Source organism: Ammospiza caudacuta, chromosome 2, assembly GCF_027887145.1.
Source record: "Ammospiza caudacuta isolate bAmmCau1 chromosome 2, bAmmCau1.pri, whole genome shotgun sequence".
In the NCBI taxonomy this organism is placed as follows: Eukaryota; Metazoa; Chordata; class Aves; order Passeriformes; family Passerellidae; genus Ammospiza; species Ammospiza caudacuta.
In genome coordinates, this window is record NC_080594.1 from 51,788,017 (window position 1) to 51,815,863 (window position 27,847).

At 39.1% G+C, this 27,847-nt stretch overlaps 1 protein-coding gene across 1 annotated transcript; it reads left to right on the top strand.

The window, feature by feature from the left end:
• The first annotated feature begins 19,093 nt into the window (after window positions 1-19,093).
• Window positions 19,094-27,668, top strand: POMP (proteasome maturation protein). The gene is made up of 6 exons (XM_058800255.1): window positions 19,094-19,187; window positions 20,621-20,718; window positions 21,512-21,572; window positions 23,634-23,735; window positions 25,409-25,502; window positions 27,170-27,668. Exons 1-6 carry the CDS (start codon window positions 19,185-19,187, stop codon window positions 27,235-27,237), a joined length of 426 nt encoding a protein of 141 aa, XP_058656238.1. The 5' UTR covers window positions 19,094-19,184; the 3' UTR covers window positions 27,238-27,668.
• The last annotated feature ends 179 nt before the right edge of the window (window positions 27,669-27,847 follow it).

The following is a 27,847-nucleotide window of genomic DNA, read 5'->3' on the forward strand; positions in this document are numbered from 1 at the left end:
CATCTCCCTTAACCAAGCCTGACTTTCTTATTCAACAGAATTTCATTCAGCCAGCCAGAATCAAAGCCATTATTGAAGGACAAAACACAACTCCTGTGTCTTATAACTAAAAGGAGGTTATGGCAAGCCCAGACCTCAGTAAATATAAAAGCTGATAACAAACTTACCTCATTGTCTCTATTGCAATGTCTCCAAGGCTGACTAAAGCAATGGATCTTTAAAGTAGTGGATCATAAAGTAATGCTGGATATTCCTCCATATGGGTCCATGGACTTTGGTGGAGGAGCTGGGAGAATAGTCACAGAGCACAAGAAGTAGCCACATAGAGAAGAAAACAATCATAACATGGGCTTCTGTATCCCTGCAGGATCTTGTCAATAACCAAGCTATCCTATGTCAAAATGCTTATTCAGGAAAGAAACACAGCCAGAATTTCCACCACTGAAGTAGCGGTGGAGAAGGGCACCACTGGGCATCCTAATCATAAATGCCCAACAAAAATTAGGTAGATCTGGTTTTCAGAAAGCAGCAGGGTATGAAATTCAAGACTTCTGGAGACTGGCATGTAAGATGCCCACAAAATTAGGCAACAAAATCATCTCTGGCAATCAGTAAATGTAGTAGTTACTTCATCATTTCTTGAGTAGAAGTGACAGAGGAGCCAGAGATGACAGTACTATCAGGAGATGGGACTGCAATAGTGGGAAAGGCTGTAAACCACAGAGATATGGTGATGGCACAGAAACTGTTACACTAAAGAGGAAGAAACTTGAGGAGAAGTATAGAAATTCCATCCCAGCCCACGCAGTAACAGTAGAATTACCCTAACAATCTTGCCACTGAAAGTAGAAATTGCTTGATCTCAGACTTTCAGACCATTAACAGAATAAATAAAAGCAAAAGGTTACAAGACATGAAAATGGCGTGTACAAGTTTTTTAAGGGAGCTTAGAGCTTTTGTTTCCCTTTGTATGCAGCTGTTGGATACACCATATGTAGCCTCACAGCCCTCAGCCACCGATGTCACAGTCAGTCTCCAGCCCTGCCCAATATCACAGTGAGATACAACCCAGCCCACTGAGTGCAGAAGTACCTGGCACCAAGCTCCACCTGCAGCTATCCCTCAGGACTAGCAAGATGTGGTCCTCTGTCCTGTAACATGCCTGCAAAAGAATGTTTCTTCAACCCTGATGAAACTCTTTCAATTTTGATTTCCCCCACCCCTCTGTACTGCTGATCTGAAGGCAGGCCAAACACATTACATGCAAAAAGTACATTTCTGAGAGGAAATTGAGAAAAGTATGCTTAAAAATTTACAGTATCTTCTGCTGACCATTTTTGTGATTATATTGACTTTATTTTTTACTATTCGGTATGACCTCATTCCCCATTTCCTTTCACTCTAGATAATGTAACTTACTGTTCAAGATCTATCTGTCTATGATGATTTCATCTTTCTGTACACTCTGTAGTACATGTAAAATTGTGTGACATCTCTGTGAACACTCTGGCAAAAGTTTAGCAAGTTTATCTTTATATTCCTTTTCCCATTGAAACTCATCCTTCCAAAGCCTTTCAGAGCAACAGCTCAATAGGGAGGTAGTAATATACAATTATTTGGAAAAAAAATTACCATCAAAATGTTGGTGTTTTTCTGAACAGAAAGCAGAAACACAGTCTACTTAATAGCCTGATTGAGGGATTAATATGGAGTATATATTAGTCTTTCTGCTTGTGGACTCTTCAAGTCTTACAGCACTTATAATAACTTACAAGCATTACACAGGATAAAAGTTTGTAGTGAGGTTTTTGTCTTAGCATCAATACACATTTCCTTCGTTCCAAAGGTGCCAAGAATTGACATTGTTAAATGAAGTTAATGGAAGGTACAAACATTCCTCCTTTGGAACAATAGGACATAGCTACCTACTGGGTCCCTGGTTTTAGGTATCTGTGGTTGAAGCAATTTTACATAGTGTATCTTTTGGGGTCAGAATGAAAACAAGGTAAGCCAAAAGGAAGTGGGAACTGAAGTAAGAGGTAGGATATAGCCTCAGAATAAAAGGGATCAGCACAGCATATTTTTAGATGCTTGGGAATGGAGCTCAAAAAAAAAAATAAAACTGAGCAATCAAGGACACTGCTTCCCCTTCCAATCACACACACACACTCTATATTGTATCTAATCACTTACAGTTATGGAGTCATTTCCTTAGGAGTTCTAAGGGAATCACATTTGGATTCCAAAATGTGTAAGCAATGCATTAATTTGATACTATAGAAACTTGCATCGGAAATCCTTGATCAAAACACTCAGCACTACAAGCACAGTGTCATTCTTTCAGCCCCTTAAGAGTTTTCCACCTGGTATGTTTTTCAAGGATGCATATTAGCTTAGAAAATAAAGAGAATAGATATTAAATTAGCTCTAAACTGATAATGAATCTTTGCATGACTTCATTGTCACATGAAATGTGACATGAAATGTATTTCAAGACAAATAAGAGGAATCTTGACTAATTTTATTGTTTCTGAGAAAAGGCCTGTAGAAGGAAGAGTGGGTGGCTGAATAAGATCCCACAAAGTATTCAGCATTTATGATGAAAAAACAAATGCATTGACAAGTGAAATTAAAACTCAGTGTGTTATCACTGAGTCACACACTGAGAAGCACATCTTCTGACACAGAACATGGAAAATATCTCAAGCATATAGTATAATGACAAGACCTTACAGAAGCAGCAGACTTAAAATCATTACACATAAAGGGAAAAAATCAGGTAACACCCACACGACCTGGCATTCATGTTGTCACTAGGACAGAAAGAAACAGAAAAAATATTAAGCCATTTGAAAAAAATCACGGACTGAAGTGTATCAACCAGATATTTTATTTTGTTAGTACTAATGTCTGAAACTTCACCTTATTTGAAAAATCAGTATAGTTTTGAATGGCTGCCCTCTGTATGAGTGATAATCCAACAGTACATATGTTACAACAATACAGGCACTGCAGTAATATATACGGAGAAGTAATGATTGTTATTTCACTCTTAAAAGTCACTATGCCCTGGGGCACAATTAACAGGCAATAAATTCCTACATGCTACTGAAGTTCAGAGATTAGTGTTTGCCTGTCAAAGCATGGAAACACATTTACACCTAATAAAAAGGGACTAATTAGCTGCTTAAATAATAGGAAATGTCAGTCAGAGGCCACAAAAGGCTATGAACAATAACTAAACCCATCCCCAAAAAACTGACACGTGTATTTACAGACAAATATAAAGCATTCAAAAGAGCCTTAAATGTTTGCCAAGTCATCCAAAAAAGAAGGAACTTTATTTAAATAGTGAAAGCAAAAGTTAGTGCTAGAAACTCACTGGAGTAGGGCATGCGTCGCTCCAGTCTGTGTACTCCTTCACAGATTGATCTAAGAAAATTTTGTACACACTGGACAGGAATTCAGTGAGAGCTTGGAGTGTTAGAGATCATTAGAATTTGTTTTGGCCTTGTCTGGCCATGGGATTACAGGTGAATCGAAGAGCATGTCTGAACTCCAGGCCAGGAAACTCTATTTCATAGTGGTCAAGGATGAAAAACTGGATCCTAACTGCTGCTGATGTTGAATTTGTACATCCAGATATCTGATTAGATTTTTTAGACACACTATAAATACTATTCTGTTAGCTTTAACAACTTCAGGTGTTCTCTCTTTTTTCCTATTTTTCTTCAGCTTTAAATGTCAGAGAGGTCAAAGTGGTCATTAACCAGCAACTATGTAAAGACACTAATAGCATAAATTCTGATTGATTTCATGGTTTGGTCTTCTACACAGTGCTTCTAATCTGATAAAATGAAGCTATATCACTCAAAATTGAACCAACATTATGAAGACATTCCTTTTTTGCTGGTGTGAATCTCCAAATGTAAAACAGGTGCACCACAAATTCATTTTTGTCTGAGATATTTGATTTTGCGAAATTCAACTGAGCATATCCCCTTACCCAAGGCATTCAGCACCTTAGTGAGAAAAATTTGTGGCTCAGTGGAGGCACTTGAAAGGCATACATATTAAACTAATGTGTTGCATAATGCAGTGACAAACTAAATCATCAAATTCAGTTTTGAAACTATAAAGAGTTTTGAACCAAAGTTCAAAGGGAGTCAGTATTTGATGAATTTGTGGATCTTTCCCGGTCTGATTTTCTCCTTGCTTATGGAAGGAGTCAGCCTTCAGGCAAAGAACAGAAATGATCTCACATGGTTATAAATAAATGCAGAACCTGCTTAGTGTTTGCAATTTGTGCCCTCTCCTCCATGGTGCTTGCTCTGCGTCAGTATTGCTGTGCAGCACTGAACAAGAGCGGCATCACAAAGAGCACAGCCAGCAGACTGAGCAGAGTGGTGTCCCCTCTGGTCAGTGTGAGAGAAATCTGATCTGCTGTGCCCAGTATGGGGATCCTCAGTACAAGAAGGACAAGTTAGAGCAAGACCAGTAGAAAGGCTACCAAAATGTTTAAGGGGGGTGAGTACATGACGTGAGAATGAGACAACTGGGTTCACTCAGCTTAGAGAACAGCAGCCAAAGGAGAGATCTGATTGCTGTCTACAACTAATTTGTGGGTGGTTACAGAAAACAGATTCTTCTCAGAGAGAAAAGCTGCAGCTGGGGAGCTGTTATTAGATGTAAGGGGAAAATCTTCCTAATGAGGTGCCTAGGTGGGAGAAGAGGCTGCAGCAGAATCCTCATCCTCAAAGGTACTCGAGGCCCTGACCTACACAGTGTAACTTCAAAGCTCACTCCATTTGGAGTGAGGGAGTGGGCTTAGGCCAGATGAGGTCCTAAGATCCCTTCAAGTGGAATTATTATATGATTATATGATTTACAGGCTCATGAGAGAAACACATGCTGAAATCCAATTTAGTTTTAGTAGCATTTAAGTTTGTGTTTGAATTATTGCTGAAGAAGAATCAAGAGGGAAATATAGCTGCAGGACATAGAGAAATACAGTGCCAATACAAAGGTTCCAAATAGTTTGAAAATGGGAGGGATGTTCTGTCTAGCCTGCCAAAGAGATCATTTGTCATTTCCAACATTTGTAACAGGCTTTTTTGATTTGGGGCAAATATCTTAATCTCACTATAAATCAGCTGCTGATTTATTAAGTAAAAGGATAAATCTGTTAATACTTAGATATTTGTGTGAATCCTTAATAATACCTAAAGAAAGTGCACCAGTGGATTCCAACAGGTCAAAGGAGAGGATGCATCTCCTTAAGTCCTGAATAATTTATATTTCTGTAAGACAAGAGCATCATGGACAGCAAAGCTGGTAGGTTTAGCTCCAGGAATCTATCATGTACACATCTGGATTTGGTTATTACAGTCTCACCCAGGAAGATATGATGCAAAACTTCTTCTTCAAGTCTTCAAATGTAGCATTAATCAGAAGAGAATAAAAAGTAGGATGGATCTTTCTTTTCCTCAGGATCTTAATAATTGCACTTGGTGATTGGTTTTTTTGGCACCGTTGCCAATAATACATCGACAAAACCACACTGCAACCTCTGTATTAAAAATCTAGATCATTAAAGTGACACAGCTGTCCCAATGACTTCCAGGAAATAAATTTCCAGATGAAAAAAAAGAAAAAGGTTCCAATTAAACTTGGGTTAAATATGAATGATTCTTGGGAAAAAATATTTCTGGAACTGTCCTAAGACAAGTACATTGACTGCTTACAAACACAGAGATCTTTGCAATTTCTTTAAAGCAGCAGCAACCTCATTGCACTGCACTCTTTGAATGCCACGATCAGCACAAGAATGAGCCATGACTTCTTCCATGTAACGCTTAGTAGACACTACACCCTATATTTCCAAGTAGTGGTCTGCCTGCCTGCATTCTCCACAAGTCCCAAGGTGATTATTCCCCACATGAGTCAGTAGGTGAAGCAATATAACAGAAACAAAAGTGAAACTACTCACAAGCCTGAGTTCAGTAAAAGAAAAAATCTATCTTGGAATGAAATTCTTCTCCCAACAATTTTATCATTGATATGGTAAGGAGTTGTCTCAAAAGCAAAATAATCTACCAATTTACCTGCTTCCATGGTTAGTTTCCTAACCATGCTTCTAGAATATCTCTTCTCAGCTGTCTCTACTGATACCTTCCACTTTGACATTCTTCCTGGAATTGTAGTTAGCCTGACTTAATTTAGTCAGCTAAAGATGATTATAGAATCATTAGGCTTGAAAGGACGTTTAAGATCATTGAGTCCCACCATTACCCCAGCATTGCTGACTGTATCACATCTCCAAGTGTCACACCAACACATTTTTGTAATACTTCCAGGGATAGTGACTCTATCACTTCCCTAGGGCAACCTCTTTCAGAGTTTGACAATCCTTTCAGTCCTAATATTCAATCTAAACCTCCCTGGCCAACTTGAGGCCATTTCCTCTTATCTTGTCACTTGTTATGTCGGAGAAGAGACTGAGCCCCACCTGGCTACATCTTCCTTTCAGGCATTTGTAGAGAGCAATAAGTTCTCCCCTGAGCCTCCTTGTTTCCAGGCTAACACCCCCAGCTTCCCTAGCTGCTCCTCACAGGACTTGTGTTCTGGACTTTTCCCCAGCTCCGTTGCCCTTCTCTGGATATTCTCCAGCCCCTCAATGCCCTCCTTGCAGTGAGGGCCCAGAACTGAACACAGTATTCAAGGTGTGGCCTCACCAATGCCAAGGACAGGGGACCATCACTGCCCTGCTCCTGCTGGCCACATTATTGCTGACACAAGCCAATCATTGGCCTTCTTGGCCACCTGGGCACAGTTGCCTCATGTTCAGCTGCCATTGACCAGCATTCCCATTTCCTTTTCCACTGGGCAGCTTTCCAGACACTGCCCTCGGTCTGTAGCACTGCCTGGGGTTGTTGTGACCCAAGGGCAGGACCAAGTGCTTGGTCTAGTTGGATCACATACAATTGGCCTTGGCTCATCAACCCAGCCTGTCCAGAGCCCTCTGCAGAGCCTTCCTACCTATGATACCACAGATGGACTTACACTTGCAAGCATGTGTCTGAATTCCCAAGGACATTTTAAATCCTCAGCTATGATACAAAAAACTAAAGGTTGCAGGGCTGGTCTACAAGCTCCATCTCTTGACTTTTCTTAAGCTTGAAGTATAACCATCTTACAGTAAAAATGATATTTTCATTCTCTCTATGTACATTACCTAGTAGACCGTGACCCTTGTCCTATATTGTGATGCCTGCATATTTTACACAAAGAGAAATAGCTAATATCGATAAACAATATTTTAAAATTTTTTTTAACTAGCAGAAAAACTGCATGGGAAGAAAATGCCCTCTAGCTTAAGAAACCAGCAAAATCTCTGTATTCATAGGTAAGTAAAATCCTGGACATAAAATGATCACAATCCACTGCCATTGCTTGCAGACCTTAATGACCAGATGTGATTCAAATTCTTAAACTCCATACTGATTGGCTCTTGGGAAAATCATAAGGTAGATTCAAGGAGGTAAGAAAAGAAAATATATAACTGCAATTTTTCACCAGATTCTGAGTTTCTAGAAGGTCTTGGGCAATCCCAGTGAGCTGAAGTGTGTGAAGCATGTGGGCTTTCTTATGCCACTGCCTGGATTCCTCTTCCTTGAGAACAATGGTATGAATGGGACTGGGAGGGCAGGAGAGCATCCAGCCCTGGAGGACAGCTATTCACTCTGCTCCAGCCAGAGGCCTGTCAGCATTTCCACTGTTTCACACGAGTCCCAGCTTCAGACAGGGATGACTTCATTTTAACCACTTTTCTCACATTTAAAAAAGTCAAAATTAGTCAAAACAAAAACAGCAACCATGTGTGCTCAGGGATGTGAGCGGAGAAATAAGGATAAACAAATCTGCTCTCTTGCATATCCTACCAGCAGTTCGTCTCAGCATGATCCTTAAAAACAGCAGGGTGCCTAGCCTCAGCTTTTATCAAATAACATTTATAGGACACCCCACATTCCCCAACAGTGGACCACAAAGAATCAACAGGGAATGAATAGGCTGTCTTTATTCTTGAAATGTTAGGGTCCAGCTTACTCAAAAAAATCCCATGATCTATTTTATTTTGTTTTCTTGTCCTTTATATAATGGGAAAGAATGGATGAGCAGTGACCCACACAGGCTTACTTATGAAAAATTATGGTTCATCTTACAGGCATGTTTATGAAAACAACTGTGTGTAAGGACAAATACCCCTCAAAATCAGTTCTGCATCTGCATGGACACAAGAAAGTAGCTGTAAAGTCTGTTTTACAGGAATGTCATCTCTTCAGTGTAGGAAGAGGGAATGCATGCTCTAGCATGTCCAGACAGATGTGTCCAGGACTGTTGTCCCTTGACAGCAGAGGATATATGGCCTTTAAAGAGGACAAAGTTTGGCTTTGCTATAAAAGAACAAGCCACTTCCTGGAGAGGAAGATACAATGATTTTTTAGGAAAATGCAGACACATTGTGAGCTCCAAGGAACAGTGATCTAGAGAGGAAGGAAGAGGCTACGGAGTGACGACTAAACATTACCTACCTACAAACTCTGTAATTAAAGCTCATAGCCTGTTATAAATGACTTCTTGTACAATCTTCACCTAGATGACAAGGAGCAAATACTCTACGTCTTTATTGGTTTTTTTCTTCTGCTTCTTTTGTGCTTGAAAAGAACAATCAACTTTTAAAGTACGCCTGTAATACAGATTTCACTGCTATTAAGGAGGAAGGCCAAAGCGGAGTATGCATTGCAAGAGAAGAAAAAGGCTCAGTGCTCAGGAAAAGATAAAGAAAGTAAGAAGATACAGAGAAAACTTGATAATGCATGCCATGTCTCCATACTTAGACACTGACTCCCTGGACTTTCAAAGTTTCAAGGAAAATCTGGCACTGTTGTGTTCACGGAATTCATGCAGAAAATAGGAAATGTTTTCCAAAAATTTAATAACATGATTCGCAAAGTCAGCAAGTTATGTTTTACTACAGGAAAATTAGGAAAAGCAAGAAAAATATGTGAGTGGGAGACAATGGAAAACTGTTATTTAGCTTTCTTGTTTCAGTAAGTAAGCACATAACATCCTTCCTTTGGCTACAAGACAGGCTATGTTTTCTTAATATTTTGTTGTGAATAAACACAGATGGAGGTTCAAGGAGTTCTATTCCATAATTATTGCTGTGGCTTTTAACTTCTGAATTAATGTATTGGGTTGAGTTTCTTTATTCATAATTTTTCAAATTATAGAACTATTTTAGCAGTATTACAAAGGCTAATGTATTATCATAATTTATTAGCTTGTGGTTTTAAATGCTAGGAAAGGAAGTGGGGGATAGGAGAGATGTCAAATCCTTTGAACAGAGAAATAATCCTGAAATCTACTCTTCTCTTTCTTATCGCCTAACATTCACATCTTATTATGTTCAAATATGCCAGACAGTAGTTAATAATAGATAAGCATATCTAGAATGAGGGCCAAACACATCACTTCATGCTCTTTATCTCTGTAATCTTCCTTCAGAGGAATTCTCTCCTTCTGGAATTTGGGGTAACTTTTTGGGAAACCACAGTGATACCAAACTCAGTAAGTTATCAGTCCTTACAACATGCGTGAGTTGCCACTGGAAGCAGAGCAGATGAAGATATCAACTGACAGCAGATTTTTTGCCATCATATCTGTCATTAGACTAAAGAAAGTATGAGCTCATGGCATATTAGATATGAAATGAGGAATGAATAATTTCACAAGATTACAGGAAAACTGCCAGAAAAAACTATTGGGAAATGTGGCATTGAAGCAGAATAGTTGATTATTGCATTAGCCTCTCACTGCCAGACTAGTAAGAAGCTATCTGAGATCCCAGAATCACAGAATCAATTAGGTTAGAAAAGACCTTAGAGATCACCAAGTCCAGCCTTTGACTGAACACCACCTTGTCAACCAGACCATGGCACTGAGTGCCACAGCCAGTCTGCCCTTAAACACCTCCAGGGATAGTGACTCCACCATCTCCCTGGGCATCCCAGGCTAAATAATATAATTTATCCATTAATTATTTAATTAATAATTAAATAATAATGCCTTCCATCCCCCTATGGATGAATTGGTGGGTTCCAGTTTGGAGACCTTCAGGAACGTGTCTCAAAGAATGAGTATCTATTTCAGTCTGTCTTTGAAAACCACCCAGGAATGTGCAGAAGCACATATTTTAGGCTGGATCTGAGCACTGCTTCAGGGAATAAACAAAATGTGTTGGCAGGCTGAGCTAAATAAGAGCAATGCAAAATGCCAAGTACACTTCGTGTAAGTGCAATTGTCTCTTATTTAAAGATTGGTAAATGCTTATTTTTAGGGTTTTGGAAGCACAGTGGTAGACTTTGTTTTAAGAATGCTTGGGCCCAACACTGGCATAGTGTAGTTATTGTTTTTGCATGGTGAAGCCTGGTGCTTTAGTCTTGTGTTCACAAAAATGGGTATGAAATAAGACAGAACAGATGCAGAGTCAAAAATATCTACTGTTCAGAGAGAGAGAGAGTAGCTGAAATAGCTTATCACCCAATCCCAATACTATTTTTCAACATATAATGAAAAGTAGGTTATTTCTCTTGGACATAGACCAGATCCCCATGTTCCCTCCCTACTACGAGAAGAAATATCTGGCTTCTTTTTGCCAAATCTTGTGCACTGAGAAGCTACAATCCAGCACATCATTTAGGGCATGATTCTTATTTATGCTCTTTAGACATAAATATCCCAGAGGAGAAGGCTCCAGACACTCTTCCTTCCTCTCTATTTCAAAGGACTTTTTTATCTTTTCAGGATGGTCAGTGTGCTATTCCCAAAGAAAAGCCAAAAGCTATAGCTTTTACTGCAACCAGCTTTAGTAGGAATCTAGAGAGAAAATCAAATTTGGAAAAATAATAATCATAATTTTTGTGCAGATACAGCTGTTCTTGAAATGTGATGTAGATCCAATTTCTGGCCAGGGCAGAGCCACCAAAAATGAGTATTCTTCCTTAGTTTCCAAGCAGAATGAGTAGGTATGTCATCGCAGCAAGACTGAATGCTAATTTTGAAGAAATCTGTAGAACTGGAAATGTCTATTTCCAAGTTGGCAGAAAATTTGTAAGAGCTGAATAACCAAAATGTTATAGCTTCGGTGATGTTCATCCTCAGTTCCCAAAGAATCACCACAGTAATCACAAATCTTACAATACGGGTTTTCAGTATATCTGACAAATATTGTTTTTATCTGTTAGTTCGTGGTACATTTAGGAGCTTTATATATGAAAGAGAGGGAAGGAGTATTTTAGATAGCAGTAGAATCAGTAATCTAATTATAACGATATGCATAATTTTATAATAAACTTTGAAGTAGACATTGAGTAATTGGAAAATAATGTAGACTGAAAAAAATGTCAATTTCCAAGAGGAGGCTGTGTCATTGCAATAAAATATCCTTATTTGATTGTGAAAAGGAAGTTTTGAAAATAGTACAGCTCTCATCTAAGCACAATTTTAGTTTAGTTCTTGAGATATAAGGAAAAAGGTTTAAGATTGAGAAGAAGGGTGGTAATGGTAGGATTGAAATTTGAATAGTTTACTCAGAAGACTACAATGGAGTGCCTTGAAATGCAATGATTCAGCATATATTGGAGTTCCTTGGGATCTATTTTTAGGATCAGTCTTATTTCATATTTGAGTGAAAATATGAACCATAGCTGATGGTCACTCAAGAAATAGAAATATGTTAATTAAAGTTAATGGTAGCCCAGAAAGTCATGAGGTCTGAAACCAGAGGAACATCAGACTAATCACACATAAATTACATGACAACAATAGAAACGCAACAAAATAAAACAAGATCTCTGACTAGAGATTAAAAAAAGACTTCCCACAGCAAACTAAGTGCTTGCCAATCAAGCATCTGAGATGAATAGAAAGCCTGAGAAGCAGAATATCCTATGAAGCACCAGCGTGAAGCAGTTATAAAACCCAAACGGGATCCTAAATTGGATGAGAAGAATTGTATTACTGTAGCTGTGCATGCACTGATGTGACCTCATCTGAAGCACTCTATGAAAGGTTGACTGCGCATGTTCAAGAATGTAAGACTGGAGTGTATTCTGGGAAGGGTTGTTGGGATTATCAAAGGAACAGATGATGCAGAGTTTTCATGTCCTCTTCATGAAGAACCACGTGAACTAAAAGCCACCAGAACAAACGGCTATAAACTGACTCTGAACGATTTCTGTCCAGATATTAAGTTTTCATGACCAGAACAATGAGGTTTGAGCACAACTGCTTATAATAAGAACAGTCAGGGAAGAAGGAAGAGGAATGAGATCAAGTTAACTTAATATTCAAGTTTATTAAGATGTTATGAAAATAATTATACAGCATGGCTCTTTGTAACATCAGTGGGCAGGATTCAGTAAGTCAAGAGGAGCCCTTGAATCCAAATATCGACCTCCTTCCCACTCCTCATCTCCCTTGAGCTTGTATATTGCTTTGATCTGCCCACTCTGATCCTTCACCACAAAGGTATTCACGCAAATTTACTCTCTGAGGAGGATATGACAGTCTGTCTTGAAATGTCCACTGTATATATTTCCCAAACCCTTTCAGGACTGTTTGCTTCTTTGAATAAATGGCTTGGGGTTTGTTTTTCCGGTAATCTTTCACAACTTAAAAAAGTCCTTCAGAGGAAGAAGCCACACAAGTTTTCACAGTTAATTTGCATTTTTGCTCCAGCCTAAATCTAATTATTTATATTTATTTCTTTTCTTTCTTTCTTTCTTTCTTTCTTTCTTTCTTTCTTTCTTTCTTTCTTTCTTTCTTTCTTTCTTTCTTTCTTTCTTTCTTTCTTTCTTTCTTTCTTTCTTTCTTTCTTTCTTTCTTTCTTTCTTTCTTTCTTTCTTTCTTTCTTTCTTTCTTTCTTTCTTTCTTTCTTTCTTTCTTTCTTTCTTTCTTTCTTTCTTTCTTTCTTTCTTTCTTTCTTTCTTTCTTTCTTTCTTTCTTTCTTTCTTTCTTTCTTTCTTTCTTTCTTTCTTTCTTTCTTTCTTTCTTTCTTTCTTTCTTTCTTTCTTTCTTTCTTTCTTTCTTTCTTTCTTTCTTTCTTTCGTTCTTTCTTTCTTTTTCTCACCTTCTCTCCTTCTTTCCTTCCATTGAAGGTCATTCTGAAGCTGATCCACAATCTTCCTTTGCAAAAATAGAGATAAAAATAGAGAATTTACCCAGTGGCATTATTGTAATTTGTTTCTTTTTTCTTTAGTTTCAGTTCGGTATGTTAAATACAGAAGTTTCTACAAATTTGTAATGGTACGTGCTGCAACAGCTGTGAAAAAAACTTGTATTTGCTCTTTGCTGCAATATTCTTTACTTAGTAAGTATAAAGCTGCCACTCTTTGAATTCACTGACAGTTTCTGTCACAAGCATGGTATGATATAAACTGAATAGGAAATCTCATTGTTACAAAGTTCCAGCAACACACAATCAGCATCTCATGGCAATAAACTGGGACAAAGGAGCATGATTTAAGCTGTTGGTATGACACCTATAATGAGAAAATAACTCATGCCATGGAACAGGTAGGTAGCTCTAAAGACTCAGAATTAAGAGATGCGACATGAAGATCAAAACAAGTTAAGCCCATTATGTGGAAAACCTGAAGTAAGGAAGTATGAATAAAATCATCCATGGAAAATGTATACTCATAGTTTAAAAAAATAAAAAGTTTTTTAAAAAAGTAGGAACAAAAAATAAAATTTGTGATACACTATATTCTCCTTAGAAACAATTAATTTCACCACCGCTTACAATATAATATTATTGAATGCAATAAAATCTTTTCCTGCAGAAACAGTGGAATAGTTCTCCATTACAAAAACAATGATATTTTTTGCTCCTTCAGTGAACTCCATTCTCCAGGGTGTGGGATCATTGCACCTGTGTGGAACTCTCTGTATGTCAAGAAAGCCCTCTACAAGTGCCAGGGCTTGCCTGTGAGCTTACTGTAAGCTACGACCTCTGTCTACCTAGAAGAGAGCAAGCTGCAGCTTTCTGTCAAAATGACTCATCAGATTTAAACCTGAGCCCAAGCCTGGCCAATGTTTGAGAGGCTCAAGACCTATTTCTGATTTTGCTGGCTAAACCTAGACACTGGCTGGCTCATATCCTGAGGAGTTCAACACATTGTTGCCTTTGAAGATTCGAGCCTTAACTGTTTCTAAGCCAGACACCACCATGATATCTGTGGGCTTAATTCTTAAGTAGCACATGATGGCTGGATAAGAAACTTTGTCACAATGTCATTTTTAAAATAACAGAAAATGCACAAGGAGATTTTTTTTGATTGATAGTTTCTTAGAGGGAAAAGAAAAAATTTTCTTAGTGCTGCACATATTTTTGCTGAAAATGCCTGTTTTCTGTGTGGAATGCCAACTTTTCAGTTTGGTGATTATGGGTTCATTTATTGTAGTCAGCCATAGTAGGAAATTAGGGTGACTTCTGATTATTTAGCTGCTTAATGGATGTGGTTATGAGTCAGAGCAGTCTCAGACCCCCTTTTGCTGCTAGGCATTTTGGCAAACTCTTGTGGGATTTTTTTTTTCCTGCACAGTAGCAGGACTAGGAAGTAATGTTCCATTCAATTCTTTCAGCTGTGACTACCATTAATTAAATTCAAGGTTTCCCGTAGGAAGACACTCTCACAGGAAGCGTGCTCTTAGTCTCACCTATATGTTCAGAGTGGATACGCTTCTGGGAGAAAAATCACTCCAGACTGAGGGGAAACACAAAAATATTTTCCTTTGAATTCTCATGAAGGACCTGATTTCAGACCAGAGGTCCTGACTACGTGAACACTGGCTAGGTTAAATGCTGGACTCAGCCTGCAGGATTAGTTTAATAGTGTCACAGGGAGGTAATAGAGCTTACTGAAAATAGTTATCAACCCATTTACTTGGAAATAAGCCTACCAGCATTCTGTCAAGGACTGCCCATATAGCTTCAGAGGTTGCACATACCTTGCTTTTTATCTTTTGACCTCTTTTTTCATAATTCTCACCGCACTGCAAGTGAAAAAGTACTCAACCCGGGCAGGAGTATCTGAGCGAGGCGGACCAGAGGCGGCTGGCGAGCGCGGAGGGAAGCAGGCGCGGGGTGCTCGGGCGCTGAGCATCCCCTAGTGACCGGCTCTCCCGGTGCAGCATCCTGCTTCTCTGAGCCCGCACAAAGAGCGCAGGGAAACACAGACTCACCGAGTACAAACAACAGATTAGTACAAAAAAAGTACTCCTAGACTTACAAAAGCACTGACAAGCTGCAAAGTAAGTCATCGCTTCTAGAGAACAAGGATTCCTTTTAAATCCAAGTACATTGCTTGGATCAAAACACAACAGGTTTTCCTTGTCTGACCCACCAAAAAAGGAACTGGAGACAGATATATTATCTTTTCACTTAAATTTCACTGATGACTTTTAAATCAGATAACGAAATGAGGGACTGTCAGTATTATTTCCCCACTAGATGCTACAGTATGTTTTAAAAGTCTACATACATTCCTATAGAGATCCTGATGTTCTCTTTCTGGTCACCCATTGGATTGCTGGATGCTTTTGAATGATGAGGATGGGAGAGTTTTGACGAAAGAAGATCCTACAAACTGTAGATTTTGCTGGTAAACAAACAGGAAAAAATAAGCTCCTTCAGCAATATGTGGGATTTTTTTTTTTTGTCTCCGTGCAACAGTAACTTTTTTCTAAATACTTTCACCAGCTTCAGGAAAGGGTGGGTTAGAGACAGGGGTTTCCTGAGCCCTTTCAGAACATGGCTTTAACGAAGCCGTGTGTTCAGAAGAGCCCCTAGAGAGTCTTGTTTTGGAACAGTCTGACGCCTACACGTTATTATCTTTGCTACGTTTTGCAGTTTTGTGTGAAATTTATTTTTAATCTTTAACAAAACATGCCCCTGTTTATCTTAAATTCAGAAAAGGTTTAATAATGTAAAACAAAATAACTTTTTAAATAATTAGATTTACAATGAATGCCAAAACATAAAAGTATAAAGCAAGTTAACAAGAAAGGAGTTCTTAAAGATCAAAGAAAATGTGTTTATTTGATTTGATTAAAAACAAATAAAAAGTACTTTCACTTTAACAAGTTATAACTGGCTGTTGACAAAAACCAGTGAAAGAGTTTCCCAGTCCCACAGAATAAAGGTTTTTTTCTGATAGAGGTTCACGTAGCCAGAACAGATTGCTGACACTGATATGTTGAAGGAATTATATTTTGAAAAGTGACAAAGCTGCATCAATATTAAAAAAAACATGGATACAAAGACAAGCTTCCTTGAAGAACATATTCCTTTTGCAGCCTTTGCCCCACACAAAAAAATTTTTAGGATGAGGGTTAGAGTTTGGTAGCAAAGGCTGCCCCATACCAGACTTCTCTACCCATGGAAGAGGAGATCTGTGGAAGCCAGCTCTCCTCTGGGCACTCTGCTGCTACGTTAAAGCAGGTTTTGAGCTAATGTTGTGCCTCTGTGTGACAATTTTTGAATCTACCTTTCTTCTGGAGGCTCCAGCAGGAAATGTACAAATCTCCCATGATGATGCCATGCTGGGATCCAGGCAAGAGAAAGACAAGTAACTGAAACCAGAATTTGCTTTAGGTCAGGCTGTTTAAGATTTCTTTAATGAGGTTTTTTTTTGGTTTTAATTCCAATTTAACTGATAAAAGAACAGTACCATTTTCTTTAAAAAGAGTAAACACTTCCCCATTTCCAAAAGATAAAAGTATCCATTTTCTAAGGATAGCTTGACTCTTTAATGAAGGTCCACAGCTGAACCAAAAAGACCAGATTTGACATTCCGAAAATGCTGGTAAAATAGTGGTAAAAAATATCCAGAAAACACACGAAGCAGTCATACATTTCAGACCTCCACTACACAAAGTGATAAAAAAAATCTCAAAAAACCCCAAAACATTTGGAGTTTATCTTTAAAGGCAACATGTGAAATTCATCATCCTAACTTTATGGAAGTAACCAATTTAGAGGAGCTATAGTTATTTTCACACTAATTTTAAGGCGTCCACATCCTCTTAAAAGAGTGTCACCAGACATGAAAGCCTCTTTAGCAACTGCAGTCACTGCATCTCACTTTCTATCTGCTTCTGAGCTGTCAAAGTGCTCATTGCTCACCACAGGCTCTCATTTCTGATTCCCAATTTGGTCAGTCTGACAATGGCTCATGCAACTCCTATGTCTTTGCAGTGGGGTTGCAGAAAGGCACCCAATCACCCACTGTCAAGATGCTCACTGTGAGATTGTTAAAGCAAAGCTGGTTGTGAAAGAAATCAAACCTTGCTCCAATTTGAAATACTTGGTAATCTGTTGAAAAAAAATACGTGTGTGATTTGTGTTTATGTCTGGAAGTTTTCCCCAGTGTGAAAGCCTGTAAAGGAAAACCAGTTCTTTCTTGCAATGTATGCCCTTTTATGTTATGTAGCCTGCACTGTGGATCGCAGTGATGTCAAAAATGTACATGGAGTGATTGCATCCTGTCTGTGTCTTGCAAGAATGACTTTGAAAGTTAGATGTTTCATCTCTACAGTCATATCCTGATCAACAAACTCAGTCAATAAATAAATACATTTAGTGACAAAACCTAGCTTTCTGTAAGCTGCAGTCAAACAGGAACTTGATTTGTTTTTTGTATTCACATCTATTCTATAATAATGAATCCAGCACCACAATAACCAAGTACCCATTATAATTATAAGATCAGAGAAACCTTTGTGGTGCTCATTTTCCTAAAAATGATTTTAAAAACTGCAGTCCTCCATTCTCATTCTTTTGAAGTTTTTGCTTTAAACCTAAGACTTAAATACAAAGGGCCAGACCTTGGGTTGAGAATGTGGGGGGTGGGGGATTTAAGAAGTATACAGATATTGTCCAAGAAACAGGAAAATGGAGTATAAAGTGTGTTCATTTTCCAGTCTTATTTTTTTTTTTTTACAAATCTGATTGCCATTAAAACATATATAAAATTCCTGCTTAAATATTGCCTCTGTCTGTGTGTGTGCATGAGAGAGGGAGATGGAGTTTAATTGTGACATTTAAAATTTATAAAAACAGGTCAATTTGGCTTACTAAGCATAACCCAAATTAAAAGGTTAAAGGATTGAATGAGCTACACGTTTCACAAGAAATATATAAATTAAATATCTCAAACACACATATGGAGCTATGCATTGAAATGTATGGAAAACTCTGGAAGTATCACTGCCTGGTTTCACCACCTCAGGCCATCAGCACTGTGATGCTTTTGGTGTCACCCAAGCAGTTTTTGCGGCCTGTGGCAGAGCAGGACAGGATGGGTTTGACCGAGAAAAGCTCCCCATACCAGACATGGCTGCCCAGTCCACTATGTGAAGGTGTTTGTCAACTTTAGCTCCGGCTTGGGACCACAGTGGCACTGAGACAGCTAGGCTTTGCTGGCACGTGAGAAGTTTTAGCCTGGAAAAGCAGATGTCAGGGGTGACCTTACTGCTCTCTCCTAGTGCCTTAAAGGAGGGTGCAGCCAGTTGTGCGTCGCTCTCTTCTCCCAGGTGACAAGCGACAGGACAAGAGGAAATGGTCTCAAGCTTTGTCAGGCGAGATTTAGGTTGGACATGAAGAAGAATTTCTTCACAGAAAGGGTGATTTGGAATGGGCTGCCCAGGGAGGTGGTGGAGTCACCGTCCCCGGAGGTGTTTAGGGAAGGACTGGATGTGGCACTCAGAGCCATGGCATCGTGAACATGGCAGTGTCCGATCTGGGTTGGACTCGCTGGTCTGATAGGTCTTTTCCAACCTAACTGATCCTGTGCTTCAGTGAACAGCGCGTTCAGTTTACAAGGCACAGACCTCCGAGTAAGAAAGCCAATGAAAAGGAGGGCCCAGGCCGGGACACGAACCCCCCGATCCCTCACAGGGCGCCGGGCCAGGCGGTGCGGCCGCCATCAGCCCCCGCCCCCTCAGCGCTCCCATGGCCCCGCGCGGCCCCGCCCCTCACGCGGTGACGCACGCGGGGGGCGGGGCGGAAGTGAGCGGGCGGCGGCGGCGGAAGTGGCTGCGCGCGTCGGGGGCTCAAGATGGTGAGTGCGGGCAGCGGCAGCGCCGGCCGGGCGGCGGTGTCCCTGTGCCGGACCGCACGGAGCTGAGCCTGACCGGACAGAACCTCCTGCCCCGCCGCCCCCGCCAGCTCCCCCGCCTCTCACCTCTCGGCGTCCCCGGGGGCAGCGGGGCTGTGCTGAGTCATAGGGGTCCGGCGCGGCCATGGCGGGTTTCCTCACGGGCCGGGAGGCGCGGAGGGCCCGTGGCGGCTGTGGTTAAATTCCTTCCCTGCGGCGGGGCGGGACGGGACGGGGAGCCCCGGCGGTGCCAGCCTCCCGCAGCCCGCGGCTTCGGCGGCGCGGCTCCCGCGCAGGGAGGTCACGCCTGGGCCAGCCGTGGTGGGCAGCGGCGCTGGGGCCGCCTCGGACGGGCCGGCCACTGGGGTGACTCGAGAGTGTTGGTTCTGGGGCGCGTTGCGTGCTTTTCTCCGCGAGTTTAACTTTGATCTTCCCTCGGGTCCCGTCACCCAGGTACCGTATTGCTTTAATGCTCTCATTTACAGCAGTCTCACAAAGGTCTGGTCAGTGCTGAGTGTGTAAATTGGTAGATGTGTTATGTGCACGGAACAACAGGCATGTTAGGACTGTCCTACAGCTCTTATGTTACTGAGAGCTCACATGTTGGTACAAAAGATCTTAGCTGTAAGCATGACTTTTCTGTTAGATCTGTCAGTGCTGCTGGGGGAAACCCTTGTGCTGAACTGCTCATCACTGTCATCTTCCAGATATCATTGCTGTCACCTTTTGTTGTGTATTAGATATTGCCCTATTGGTGGAGCAATTTTTATGAACAATCCTAAAATTTGGGTAAATTCCAGTAAATTTGGGTAGCTTAGAGTGAAATTAGTGGCCTGGGTTACCAGTAAGCAGTATTTAGTAAGTCTGTGGACTTCTGGTGATCCACTGCAAGTTAATGCTTGCTCTTGTTCTTTCAGTTAGCTGCATACTGGACTGCTCGAATACACCTTGTCCTCCTCATGGCAGCCTCAAACTGTGCCTAAATTTGGTCTTGTGTCAGTATTGCAGTAAATGAAGGAATGCTCCTTTCTGTCCTGTCAGCTGTCAGGACTTGCCTCTTTTCTTTCCATCCCTGCAGCCCAGGGTGGGAGCAAACAGGGGACATATTGTGAGTTTAACCTGATCTGGGTCATCCAGATCCAAAAATGTTGTCAGTACCTCTAGTTCTTATCAGACTCTCTGAAAGAATTCTATATTAGCGTAGGGTTTATGTTGTGGGGTGTTTTGCCTCTATTTAAAGAAACTCTAAAGTCTAGGAGCATTCCAAGGCGTTTTTGAGCACTTCCTTTCATTTGGCTGGCCTAACGGCCCATACAAAAGTGATCTGGTTCTGTTGAAGTAATCCTCTTTCTTTTTCTTTTTCTTTTTTCTTTTTTTTTTTTTTTCTTTTGTTCCAGAATTCCAGAGGTGCTGCTTCTCTGTTGAAGGATAGTATCTCATTTACAGATGTTTCAGCTGCAGGGCTGTTTGAAGGTCATGATCTTCTGCGCAGAGGGTATGCTGTTCTTTTGCTTGCTGAATTGTGCAATAGACAGTGCTGAACTGCAGTGTGTGTTAAATGTTGGCTTTCACAGAAGTTTCTTGCAAGGTGTGTTGCAAACAGGCATTTACCTCTGTGATACTGTTCTTTAGAAAAGAAACAGCAAAATGTTGATAATTGTGAAATATCTGATAGTTTTAATATACTTTTATATGAGTGTACCGTAACACTGTGGGAAATGGTTAATTTCAGCACTGGGAAAAACCTCAAAAGTAATATAATAAAAATATTTTGGAGTTTGCTATTTTCACTCAAGTGCAAACCTTACATCTCTGTCTTGGATAAAGAATCCAGAATAAGTTCATGGAGTTTAAAATGCTGTACAACTGGCATTGGGGGGAAGGTGTGTGCAATATTCAATTGCAAAAGCTTGGAGGCTTCAAAAGAAGATACAATGTAGCTTGGACATAATTAAATCTGTAATGATTTCATTTATTAGTGTTTTAATCTCTTTCTGAAAGAGAACAGAAGAGATCAGAAAGAGATACCTTTCTTTCTGAAAGGTATCAAGAAAGAAAAACATTCTGTTTTGTCAAGCATAAAGAATGCTTGAAACTCTTTTTTTCTTCTGGTAGTGCTGTAGTTAAAGGTTTTGCTTCTGCTTCACTATTCATCTTCTTTTTTGTAGTTCAGACTTAGCTAGTTGTGTGTCTCTGGTGTTTGTATCTGAGATTGGTTTTGGAATGCAACTTAAAAAACCATATCCCAAATAATTTGAAGTTAATGTCCTTTCTACTTATTCTTCTAGCTTTACAAGTGTGAAAAATGAATTGTTGCCCAGCCACCCACTGGAGTTGACAGAAAAGAATGTAAGCATAACATCAAATGTAGCTATCTTCACTCTTAACTAATTATGAAGTTTAAATTAATGGTGTGGTTATCTGAAGAACTTTGTACAGTAGTGAGTAATGAGCGGGGTCTTTAACAGAATGAAGCTGTTTAACAATAGCAACATTTTATTTATACAAATAACATTGTCAGCAAGTCTGTTTAATAATGATCTCTTACTTATATCTCTCCCCACTTCAAGTGTGTAAGCAGGCTTCCAGGTAGGGACTTGTGTGGTCAGGTTTAGTCATCCAAGAGTGTGTGCAGCCACCATAGGTAGGCCTGGGCCACCCCTGTCACCTCGTGAAGGCTGATCCTCCCGTTTTGTCTGTAGATTTACCATCTGTCTTCATTTTCAGCCTTTCAGCCTGTGAACACATGTATATTTTTCCATAAATTCCTCAATCCCATCTAGACATTTTACACCTACAGTTTATCATGAGTGTTTGCAATCTTGTCTGGCTCAGTCCTTGCTCATGGACCATTACAAGTGGTCTGTGTAAGGTAGAGGGAGGCCAGGCTTGCTGGTTCAGCTGAGTGTCTCTGGTGCCTGTTTTGTCAGCACAGAAGAGACAATGTATCAAGCTGTCCTGAAGCAAAGATGTTATTTTGATAGAATGTTCCAAATTGCTAAGTTAAACAGCAGGACAAGGTCTGACTGTAATGTCTAATATATTCTGATTTTGGCCAGTGTTAGTGTTGCCTTGCATTAAAAGGATGATTTTGTGACACCAAATTTGTGTGTTTATTTATAAATACTGTTAATGTTTCAGAGCTATTTTATCAGTTTATTTTATTTTTTAAACTGATTGCTATAACTTCATTTTTAACTCTGTACAAAACCTGTATGCTTAAAAGATCATATGTTAAAGGGTCAAAAATGCACAGACAAAAATAAAATAGGCTATGTGATCCCCTAAGAAGTATGTGAATCTTCTAAATTGTTTCTTCCACATTTGCTTAAGTTTTCTGTAAGTTTAAGGCAACTTCAACAATTATTTTAATGTATATTTGATTGGGAAAATATTTAACTTAGCCTGAGATAGTTATGGTTGTTTTTGCTGCTACAAATGTTAAAAAGGTTTTTCAGGTAGCACTGGTAGAAACCAGATGTCTCTGCTGTCCAAAAATCCTTCTCTCTATAAAATTAAAGAAATGGAAAAATAATGTAACCAGAATTATAAGATTAGGATGAGGCATATAAATAGTATTTTCTGCTACCTTTTGAAGAGCATTCAATATAGATTGTTGCAAAGAAAATGCTTGTTATGTCTTTGACTTGTATTTTTTAGTTGTTTTTTGAGATCCCCTCTCATAAATATGATATTCTCATAATAAGAGGGTTTTGTCGTGGCGATGGAGTACAGATTTTAAAATTAAATACTTTAATTTTTTTGAGCTTAATGTTAAACTTAAGCTTTTTATTTAAGCTTAAGTTTAACTTTAGGTATAACATACTTTGTACTCCAATATACATGAGTAAGTGCTTTTTCTTTAAAAAGCCTCTACTAAATAGATTTTCTTTGTCTTACTGCTAAGTTTGAGAGCAGTTGGAGAAAATATGAGTTTTCATTTGCTTTTCAGAATCATAAGGACTGTAAGTGGTGCTCTGTTTCCCTGCTTGACCAGAAAAGAAGTACATCAAGTGTTTCTAAGTAGTCTTTGATGACTAACTAATGACTTCAAATTGGTTTTTGTCATCTTTAAACTGGACTTAGCTTCCTATTCATCCAAACAATATCCTTGTGAAGTAGTGCAAAACTGTACCACTTGGTGGTGTTACATCTCCTGATTATCAAAAATAACAAAATAAAATTTCTGCTATTAATTTGGAATAAAATCCAGCAAAAAGCCAATTTCAGTTTCATAGAAATCTTACTGTGTCACTCTCTTTCCTGTACACTTGAGATATGTTTGATGGTATCACTGAATTTTTACATACATATTTAGTAAGCATGTTCTTTTAAGTAGGATGTCACAAATTTCTTCTATGGCTGTATTTTAACTTTTTCTAAAATAAAAATCAGTATTGTTTGTGACAGTTCCAGTTAAATCAAGATAAAACAAACTTTGCCACACTGAGAAACATCCAAGGAATCCATGCACCTTTGAAGCTGCAGATGGAATTCAGAGCAGTGAAACAGGTAGGCATTTTTATCCAACTGATATAACTTAGGCCATTTGAAAAAAAAGTTTACCTTGAAACATGCTTTCAGAGACACATCTTTCTTTGTTGAGATGCCTTGTGTTTCCAAAAGAAATTAATTCACTGTTAAAAACAATGAACCAAACAGTGCAATTACTAGTTTTTAGAGTAGTCCAAATACTGAAGCCTCTTAACTGCTGTTCTTTTATTGGTTATTTGGTGAAGTGATAACTGCTCTAGCTTTGCTGTGGAATAGCTTCCTGTAAGCCTTCAGAGAAAAGCAGGAGGAATTGAGTATTGATTTCTAAAATTAATAGTCTCCGCTGCAGAACGTATGACCTTCACAGGAAGGACTCTCTGTAGCTGTAGGGAAAAGAGACTTAGGGGTCTGAAGCAGGTAGTTATTTGGGAGTAGATGTAGAAGTAATGTGAAACCTGGAACAGAGTTTTCTATGTGCTTATTGTTCCTCAGCCTTTGTTGTAAGATCAAGGGAGCTCTACAGGGAGTTAAGTTCAAAGGTTTTAACTCTTAATTGAGAAGCTGAGTCTGTCTCCTTTTCCTTCTTTTCTCCTAGGATTGAGGGTTGCTAGAGAAAGGGAAACATAGAAAGCTCATTGGTCCTAGTGAATTGTCTTCTTGAAGGTTGTCAAGCTACTAAGAGTAGGTTTTCCAAGTGAATTAGAGCAATTTTGCACTCTGAGTGATAAAGAATTTTGTATTAAACCATAGTGAGCTGCATTAAGCTTGGAAGAAATTACTGGTCCTGAAGGTGTGAAAGTCAGAATGTGAAATACACAAACATCCCTTGGTCTCAGCTGTGCTGTCTTGAGGAATCTTTTTCCTAACTAACATTAGTACATTGCAGAGAATGAGGGAGGTGAGGATATCCTGTTAGTCTGTCTCCAGAGGTGGTTTTGGGAGATGGGTGGGGGAAATATGGTGATCAGAAGGTTTTTTGCTTCAAGATTCATGTTGGGTATACAAGTTTTCTTGTAGTTTAGCTGAAGTATCTCTAGCAGTAGTGAATGCATTCTCAGAAAATTAATGCTGTGAAATCTATGTGTGCTACTTGAATTTTTTTCAGAAATACTGTGAGTGAAGGGTACAGAAGACTGTTGAAAGTAACTAGGAGTGGACTTGAAGCTTAAGAATTGGTTGAGATTAGAGACATAATTATGATTTAGATTAATTAAAAGGAGGATTATATTTGAATGTGAAAGTCAGTATAGCTCTTTCACTTGCATTCCTGACCCGTGTTAGAGATGTAGGAGGCTTAGAATGTAGTTCCCAAACTCTGCAGTATGCATCAGTCATACAGTACTGACGTCAGGGTCTGGAGGTTTGCAGTGAACCTCCCCACCTTTATGTGAGAGGAGCTTTACAGAGTAGACAGAAAGTACTGTGTTATTTTTTAAAGTGCACTGTTTGCTGTACTACCTACACCACAGTGAAAACTAAAAATTTATTAGAGGGCTGTTCTTCTCAAACAGATAACCAAAAGAAGATGGTGGTGTTTGTGTGCCTTTGTGTGCCAGTAGTTCTCTTATTCCGGTGTTGCTTTTTCTGGCTGTTGATTTTTCTAAGTCACTTCAGACTGAGAAATCCAAGTATGAACCCTTTCTATTTCAGACTTGCTGAGACTTGAACTCTTGCTTGAACTCTTTTTACAGGTCCAGCGTCTACCATTTCTTCACAGCTCAAACATGTCAATGGATATTTTGAGGGGAAATGATGAATGCATTGGTTTTGAGGATATCCTTAATGGTAAATACATTCTGGCTTTAATATTATGGAAACATTTAAAGGTAAAGTTTGGAGGCTGTGAAGTTCTTTGCCTCTACTGAACAAGAGAATTAAACTCCCAAAATGCAAAAAAAAAAAAAAAAAACCATTAAATCCTAAAAGCAAAGAAGCACTGGGGAAGGAGAAATAAATGTAATTCAGCTGTAAGTTATGTGGAAATTACTCTGAAATATTGAGCAAGACTGTAAGCTGTCTTGCTTGTAGGCTGGGTTTCTAAAGGAGTAGATTATTGCATGTATGTTGTATGTCTCTTAGGAACTTTTAAAGTACTTGTGCAGATTTTGTCAACAGAGGTTACAAAGTTTTTGACATTCTGTAATTAAGAAGAAAATGTTGGAGAAGAAGTACAGAATTAATGAAACAGATACTTAGCAGGGGAAAGGCTCCCTCTAATGAGCTCAACAGGCTGAGGTTGCATGGTAGCCTGCTGACTGTTAGTATGTGTGGAATAGAATAAGCCTGGATAAATGGCTTTTGAACAAATTACTTCTAGCTTGTATTTAAGGAGATGGAAGGAGGCAGAGAGTATTTTGAAGTGGCATTGGAGAATGGAAATAGCTGGGGAGATGAGGAGCTGGAAATAATGGAGGAACAAATCTGAATCTAGAGGCATGAAAATAACCCCCAAATTTGGGGTTATTTTCTGCGATGGATATAGAAGGACCAAGGGAAGGAATCTTGGGCTATTGTGGTTCCACAGGGGTAGAGCAATGTTGAACGTAATTTGGAGACATTTGGTTATTTACCACTGCTCACAACAAACTTAGATTTTTATAGAGTGGTGAGGAGTGAGTGGGTTACAAGTGTTTTTGTAAAGGGCTTTATTTATCAGAAAGTGGGCTAGATATTTTTGTTGTCTCTAGAGGAATCAGGGGCATTAATATGTCTCATTTATGGAAGGAAAACATGATTGATGCACCCATAAAGAAAAGTGTTTTTCTTCCAAACAGTCACAACATGTATGCTGGCTCTGGGTTTGGTTTTTTGTTTGTGTTGTTTGGTTTTTTTTTTTTATTTTAAATTTTTTGTGTAGAAAAGGAGTTCATACTGTCAGTATTGGTCTCTCTTGTGTCCTCTGCACATTCCTTGGTAGCCTTTAAGTACAGTGACTAATGTCAACCATATTTTACAGAATGGAGGAAATCTCAGATGTATTTACCGGTGTAGAATTTCTGTGAAACTAGGCAGCTGGGTGGAGAAGAGGAACCAGGATTATGTCCCACCTAACAGAAGGGAGGACTGTGAGCTCCAGTTGTGCTGGAAAGAGGAATAGGGCAGCTATGGAGAAATGCTTCAGTCAGACTTGAGTTTCCTCAAACACTAAACTTGTGGTGTAATCCCTTTGAGATCCAGGCAGTTGGAGTCTGTGCTTATGCAGAACTGGTTTGTTTTACTTTAAATGTGTGTGGGTCCTTAGGAAAAGCTGTTCATAATATATGTGTTTGTTCTATCAGTGCTTTGGATAGAGGCTTCTGAGTTGCAGGTCTGCTCTCTGCAACACTGCCAAAAATCAGTCAAGTAACTGTTGCACTAAGCATTATAATGAAAGGAGATGTTCAACTTCATTAGTTGTTGTTAGTATTTGTAGCTTGGTAAAGGTTTCATGCTGTCAACTTTTGTTTTTTCAGATCCTTCCCAGAGTGAGGTTATGGGAGAGCCACACATGATGATGGAGCACAAGCTTGGTTTATTGTAACAAAATATACTTCAGAATAATGTTTTGTGTGTGTCTTTCTAGTGCAGATCTAAGTACATGGTACTAAATTGACACTCACAGTGTTAAGCAAGCAGACCTAGTTATCACTCGCCTTCCTTAATGAAAAGGCACATTAAATGTTTCATGTCTCTAAATTGTTCTGTGCTTGTTTCCAATCATACATATGTCCTGTAACTAGGTAGTTTAAATAATGCCTTTTCATAAACTGCTCAGGACAATAGCTTCTCAAATATGGAAATACTGTATATGTATACAAGAAATTCAAAAATACCCAGGCATTTTAAAACTTACTACTGTGGTAAATGCATTTAATAGGGGAAGAGGAAGGTATTTTCCGTTGCATAACTCTTTGTTCATGAAAATTTCCATACACTTTTTAAACTATTGAATAAAAGTTTGCTATAAATGCTGTTGCGTTTCAAAATGTATTTAATCCTAAATCAAGAATCTCTTATCCATGACCCAGTGTTGTCCCTTTTGTTGTAATATCTTTAAAGGTTTTTAATTTTGGCATTGCCAGTTACATACATTGTAGCCCTCTCTTGACAGCTGTTTGAGTGAGCTATTAAGCTTTTATGTAGAATTGAAA